This window comes from Octopus bimaculoides, chromosome 3 (genome assembly GCF_001194135.2).
Source record: "Octopus bimaculoides isolate UCB-OBI-ISO-001 chromosome 3, ASM119413v2, whole genome shotgun sequence".
Taxonomy (NCBI): domain Eukaryota; kingdom Metazoa; phylum Mollusca; class Cephalopoda; order Octopoda; family Octopodidae; genus Octopus; species Octopus bimaculoides.
In genome coordinates, this window is record NC_068983.1 from 92462248 (window position 1) to 92469866 (window position 7619).

The following is a 7619-nucleotide window of genomic DNA, read 5'->3' on the forward strand; positions in this document are numbered from 1 at the left end:
ACTCCGCTTGCGAAGACCTGTTGAGGCAAGTGAAATCGAAATCGAACTAAATTCGACGACTGGCACCCATGCCAACGTTGTCTCCTTCATTGGAAATGAAACTCGGCTTGCGAAGACCTGTAGGGGCAAGCGAAAGCGAAATCGGGATGGCACCTGTACCAGTGTCGCCTTCCTGGCACTTGTGCAGGTTGCATGTGTAAAGACATTCGAGTGAGATTGTTGCCAGTGCTGCTGGACTGGCCCCTGTGCAGGTGGCACGTAAACTACACCATTTTGAGCATGGCCGTTGCCAGTATCGCCTGACTGGCCTTCGTATTGGTGGCACGTAAAAACACCCACTGCACTTTCAGAGTGGTTGGTGTTAGGAAGGGCATCCAGCTGTAGAAACTCTGCCAAATCAGATTGGAGCCTGGTGTAGCCATCTGGTTCACCAGTCCTCAGTCAAATCGTCCAATCCATGCTAGCATGGAAAGCGGACGTTAAACGATGATGATGATGATGAGTAAGTGTATATCATCATCTTTTAACGTCCCTTTTCCATGCTGGTATGGGTTGGATGGTTTAACAGGGGCCAGCAAGCCAGGGGCTATGTCTGACACCTGTCTGATTTGGCATGGTTTTTGTGGCTAGATGCCCTTCCTAATGCCACCGCTTTACAGCATGGACTGAGTGCTTTTACATGGCACCACATGATTGCATAGTTTCAATAGCTGAATACCTTGGTGCAAGTTGACTGGAAACCTGGGGCCCACCAAAATTGTTTCCAAATGGGCTCCACACCTTCTAAGGCTGGCCCTGCTAGAAGATGACACTTCCTGTGCCTTGGGGATGGTAGAGTAATCCAGACTTTTTGTGTGGAGTTTACCCTGAATTACTCTAAGTGGACTACCCTGCTATTGGGAATTCTATTCATTGATTATTTATTTTACTAATTTCTATTTATGCATCCTTTAATATTGCAGTGTCTCTCCTCAATCTATGTAAACCCTACTTGTTTTGTGTGTTGTATCTCATCCTTTGATATTGTTGTCCTTGTTTTGGGCTCTTGTGGCCAATTAAAGAAATCCTCATTATTATTATTGTTATTTAACAATCTTTTATCCTTCCTGATATTTATTTATATTCTATTTTTTTCTACCCTTTTATTTACTTACTAAAAAATTTTCGCTTTTACAATTTTTGTTATTCAGTTAAATTATTGGTTGTACTATATTTGTTGCTACTACTTACACTTCTCCTATTGGTGTGGATACTATTGTTAGTCCCTTGACTTCCAACAGATTGTATCAACCTTTCTCCCTATTGTCTTTGTTCTGTGGTTATGGTCTGATAGCTTCTCTTCTTTGAGGTCATTAATCCCTGATTCTTCTGTACTGTACAGTGCCAAAAGTGACCTCATTCAGAGAAAGAAGGAAAAGGTCATATATGAATTTCAAGGAGCACTGGGCAATGACAACCAGAATGAGTGACCTACATAGATAAAAAAAAAATTATATTTAAAATGCTGAAGCTTATATATACTGGTCAACAGCCTCATCTCTTTTGAATGCTTCTATTGCCTAGGTGGCCTAGTTAATAGTAGAGGAAGTCATTCTGAAACTATAGTTGCTAGAATACAAACCAGCTGGAGAAAGTTTAAAGAGTTATTACTGCTACTAATAACAAAAGGCTTCTCTCTTAGAGTGAAAAGTAGAGTGTACAATGCCTGGGTACAAATAGCATTGCTATATGGCAGTGGGATGTGGGGCATGAATGTAGAGGACATGCAAAGAGTAGAAAGAAATGAAGGTAGCATGTTTTGTGGTTATGCAATATCATTGTGTATGTATGACAAAATGCAAATATGTTGAGAAAAAAATTGAGCATAAGAGGCATCAAATTTAGTGTATGAGAGAGAAGATTCCAATGGAATGGTTATGTGGGCAGCTACATAAAGAAGTACCAATCACTAAAGGTGGATGAAGCCTGTGGAACAGAGAGACCCAGAAAGATATGAGACAAAGTAGTGGGGACCAATCTATGGATGTTGAACCTCACAGAGCCTGACAAAAGACTGAGATGATTGGTGATTCACTGTACTCAAGAAGACTCATGCATCTCTTCAAAAAACAAGGTCTTAAAAGTATATATCTATACTTCCACACCCAATCTGTCCTTGTCAAGATTTCCCCACAACTCATCTCATCCCTGCATTATGCTTCTATGGCACTATTTGTTCAGCTGTTGTAATTATATGGGGGCAAAACCACACATATCTCATACCCCTTTTGTGTTACCATTTGTCCCTCTCCTTGAAACTACTTCTTTTTGTAACCCATCTCACTTCCTCAATATCACCCCTTACCACTTTATTTTCCACTGAATACCCCTTTTTCTGAACATCATCTTATATCAGGCCTCAATACCCTCCCCACTTTTGTTCACTTATTATTTCCACCTATATGTACTTCTGCCACCCTTCCATTACCGTCACTGTACATCCCTCTCTCACCCACTCACACTACACATCATCTCTGTTTCTCATCTGTTTACAGTTTTATTATACTGTTGTATTTTGAACTGCCACTTATGATCACCTTCTCCTCCATGGCCAACTCCTGTTTCTTTCACCTTCCCCCTCAAACTGATATTCACCATTAACCAGACCTTCAACTGTGTTCACTATTCACTGCAGTCACCTTTATACTAATATCTAACCATCTGTCACTCTCTTTCATACAATCACAAAGTTACCTACTCACCTACCCTTTCTGATCCTTTGTCCCTATTCTCTCTTATATTCACATTCTTGTACTTTGAGGTCACACCTTGACATCTCATCACCATCATTTTTCCAGCTAGGGTAGCTATGTACGTTGTCCTGTTCCTGTCTCTCTGTCGCCTCTGACATGAAGCCACCTTCCTCAATACTACACCCTGACTCTGTCAAGAGATCTTGTCTTCTGAGTTACTTAATAACGTTACTAGTGTTAGTGCCACAAAAAATGCATTCAGTATACTATGTAGAGTAGTTGGCATTAGGAAGGGCTTCTAGCCATAGAAACTATGCTGAAAAAAATATTGGAGCATGACACAGCCTGACTTGTCAGATCCTGTTAAACTGTCCAACCCGTGCCAGTATGGAAGACAGATACTAAATGATGATGACGTTGATAGATATGTATCTCTGTGTATACGTGTGTGTGCATGTGTGTTTCTCCTTGTCTTGATATCACATGATGGCAGCAAGCAAGTGTTGTGGTGATACAAGCAGTATCTTTTGTTTTGAATTTTCTATGTAAACATGTCTAGCCATGGTGAAGTATTACTTTGCATGGGAACAGGTGAGAGATGGTTACAGGGAAAGCATCTAGCTATAGAAAATCTGCTTCCATGAATTCCATCTGACCCATGCAAGCATGGAGAAGTCATCATCATCATCCTTTAGAATCTGCTTTCCATGCTGGCATGGATAAGATGGTTTGACTTACCCAAGTTCCAGTTTGTTTTGCCTTAGTTTCTACAGCTGGATACCCTTCCTAACGCCAACCATTCCATCGAGTGTACTGGGTGTCTTTTACCTGTCAGCAGCATGGATGCCTTGTACATGTCACTGGCACTGGCCAAGGCTTTGATCTTGCTTAGCTTGATGTGTCTTCACAAGCACAGCAAATTGCCAAAAGTCTGTCATTTGTCATCACCTCAGTGGGACTCGGCATCCAAAGATCATATTTCACCACATTGTCCTATGTCTTCCTAGGTTTACCTCTTCTACAAGTTCTCTCCACAGAATTCAGCTCTTCTTTACACAACTGTCCTCATCCATATGCATCACATGACCATATCAGTGCAGTCTTCTCTCTTGCACACTACATCTGATGCTTCTTATATCCTATTTTTCTCTTAAGACACTTACATTCTGTTGTATGTACACACTGACATTGCACATCCAGCAGAGCATACTAGCTTCATTTCTTTCAAGACTTCACATGCCCTCTGCAGTCACAGCCCATGTTTCACTGCCATGTAGCATGGCTGTTTGCACACAGGTATCATACAATCTGCCTTTCACTCTCAGAGAAAGGCTCTTTGTTACCAACAAAGGTATAAACTCTCTGAACTTTGCCAAGCCCATTCTTATTCTAGTAGCTATGCTCTCAGAACATCCTCCTCCATTGCTGACTTAGTCACCTAGGTAATGAAAGCTATCTACTACTTCTTAGTACCCTCCTCCCTCCAGGGCATTTGATGATGTCTATTTTCTGTACATTCTTAGTGTTTATTGTACCTGCACATCTGTCACACACAGACTACTTTCTCTGTTAACCTTCCTCTGATACTGCAGCACCTCTTATATGTCCATAACTTGCACTGAGTATATCTTATGGAGTTTCTACTTACACCTTTCCTACATATCGAGCAAGGCCTTCTTCCTGAAGGGATTTGTGATTTGTCAATTTTCCTACTTACTAAGACTTTGGTCTTTGTTAAATTAACTCTTAGGTCCTCTGATTCTAGACCTTGCTTCCACACCTGAAATTTCTTCTCTAGTTCGGGTAGAGATTCAGCTATAAGAACAAGGTCATAGGCATAGAAGAGCTCCCAAGCACAGCCCATATTAAATTCTTCTATTATGGCCTGGAAGACTATGATGAACAAGAGGAGGCTAAGAACTGAACCTTGGTGAACTCCTACCAGTACACTGAATGCATTACTATTAATCCTCACCTTACTGATGGCTACCTGTACGTGACTTGTCCAGCTCTCACCAGCCACTCATCTATACCTAGCTTCTGCATTGACCGCCAGATAAGGGAATAGGGGAGCTTGTCAAAGGCTTTCTCCATGTCAACAAAAGCCAAGTACAGAGGTTTGTTTTTGGCTAAGTACTTCTCCTTACCAAGAATATAGTATCAGTGATACTCCTCAAAAAACAATCTGCATCTCATCTAGACTAACTCTCTTCCAAGTAAGTTGAGCTATGATTTCTCTGTAACTTTCATCACTTGGTCCAACAATTTGATATCTAATTATTTCTATCGAAGGTGTCACCTTTACTTTTGTAGCAGTTGACTATAGTGCTGCTACCCCAGTCATTGGGTATGACTTTCTCATGAACAACCTGATTAACTAAACATGTGACTAGACCATGTCCCATTCCACCAGATATTTTAAGCATCTCAGCAGCAATTCTTGATGGGCTGGGGGCTTTCCCTGTCTTCATATCCTTCATAGATTTATCTACCAAGCTACTGTCTATTTGGATAGCTGGTCAGTCTGTTGGATCCACATCAGGCAGACTGTCTTTCTCCATGTGTTCTCTATATTTAGCAGCCTTTCATAGTGACATTTCCAAGCCTCTTTCTTTGCAGAGTCACTAACTGCAAGTGAGCCATCATTCATGCAAATGCACTACTCTCCTACAACATCAGAATTTTCCCTGATACACTGTCTTGCAAATCAAAACACTTCAAGCTGCTGGCTCTCACACCACAGAACATTTGGCAAACATCTTCCTTTCTGCTTCTCTCCTGGTTAAGTATACCTGTCTCCTAGCTTCTCTTCTAGCTACTTGATATAGTTCTTTGCTAGTGTTGCCCTTCCAGTCCTGTTTCTTTACTCTAATAGCCCTGCCAACTACACTGTTCCACCACCATATCACTCTAGGTCTTGTTGGGACTTTGCACCAGCCACAAATTTGGTCTGTGGCTCTCAGTAAGTTATCTCATAGGAACTTCCAGTTTTCCTCCATGTTACATGTCTGTAAAAACAATAATGTTGATTATAATGTTTTAATTTCTAGATTGAGAAAGATGGAATTGCTGCCAGCACAAATCTTAAATTTGGTGATAGAATTCTTTCTGTAAGTTCATTTTAAAAATAAGTTTTATTATAAACAAATAGTATTTTGACCATCATCTTGAATGTGGCCAGTTGATTTACTTTTGAACTTTCTTAGTTCTTTCACATTATATTACTTGTGGACCTCTACCATTAAACAAAATACATTATTAAAATAGATTTACCTTTACAATTAAAAAATTTCAACATTGCTAAATTTTTTATCAAATTCTTATGTTTAAGAAGCTTTTTTTTTATACCATCATCATCTTCGTTTATCGTCCGCTTTCCATGCTAGCATGGGTTGGACGATTTGACTGAGTACTGGTGAAACCAGATGGTTACACCAGGCTCCAATCTGATTTGGCAGAGTTTCTACAGCTGGATGCCCATGTTGAAACAAAATGTCAAAATTATAGAATTATCTCCATAATTTCAACATTTCTTCAAATCCCTAATTCAGAGTAAATTCCTGAAATGGATGAAAATTGTAAAGCTTTATATCAGCAACAGTCAGTCAAAGGATTTTGAGTGATGTCATTAAGTTCACTTCTTGTAAGGCAATTGAACTTACTTAGCATTCCACAAACTCACTTGAAAACATTACATTGAATTCAATAACTTTTATTAATTTCTTTGGATTGAAAAAAAATAGTTTCATTTTAATAGTTATCTTAGCTATTTAAAATACACCTAAACCATTACATTCTGTTTACTAGATTTTTCAAACACACACACACACACACACACAGATTATGTATTCAAGTTATGCTAATACTTTATTTCACTGCATCTTTTAAATAAGATTATCAGCAATCAGATCAAAAATGTTTCTCGAAAGATTTTACTATTCAATATTATCTGCTACTTAAGAAAAAAAGTGAATATAATAATGCACCTGTTGTAAAATTATACGAATGGTCTAAGATAACTGACAAGTAAATACAACAAAAAAATTTTAATTCATCTGTTTCTCATGAATGGAAAAGTTATCTAAGACACTGATATTGCATATGTTACTGAGGGAGCTAACTACTACTATAGCCTCCCTTCCCTATATGACAACAAAGGAGCCATGATGCAATTGGTCAACTTCTTACAAATATTAACTTAAATCTTACCCAGGTCACACTGCCATCTTACGTAAAGAAGGATTCAATGAGCAATATAGTCTCTCATTCACAAAAAGAATGCCTGGCATAAGATTGCTGGATCATAAGGCTAGCCTAGAGCTAGATGATCGCTGACATTGAGAAATCATATTCATCTGTAGGACGTTTATCAATAAGCAATGATAGAAACCTATAAATATGTTAATTATATCCTTAGATGATAATATCTGTAATATATAAATAGAGTGTAGTGAATTGGCAGTAGAGCAGTGTACAGCATGCCTTGTGATATTTATCTACTAGTATGTATGTTCTGTGATGCAACCAATCTTATGGTCTGCAATACCAACTTCAGGAAACCTGCCAGTCACCTAGTCACCTACCGCTCCGGCAGACACTCTAGCCAAATCGACTACATCCTCGCCAGAAATAGGGAAAGAGGGCGGCTTATAAATGCCAAAACCTACCCTGGCGAAGAATGTACCCCACAACATAGATTAGTAGTTAGCGACTTTGGGATCAAGGCAAAATGGGTGCCCAGAATTAGACAGGCTTGGAGAAGAAGGGTGTGGAAGCTTAAAGACCCTGCAAACGGACAGAGACTTAGAGACAAGTTACTTGAAGCATTTAACGAAATAGAAGGGGATATAGCATCATACAACGTGGAAGACAATTGGAGATTTCTGC

At 39.4% G+C, this 7619-nt stretch overlaps 1 protein-coding gene across 1 annotated transcript in view; it reads left to right on the forward strand.

Moving 5' to 3' along the window:
* The window catches only part of LOC106871622 (protein scribble homolog), a 698511-nt gene that overhangs the window by 487366 nt on the left and 203526 nt on the right, over window positions 1-7619 (forward strand). The window contains exon 26 of the mRNA XM_052966764.1: window positions 5783-5842. Within this exon, the coding sequence (XP_052822724.1) occupies window positions 5783-5842 (60 nt within the window). The remainder of the gene's footprint in view (window positions 1-5782; window positions 5843-7619) is intronic.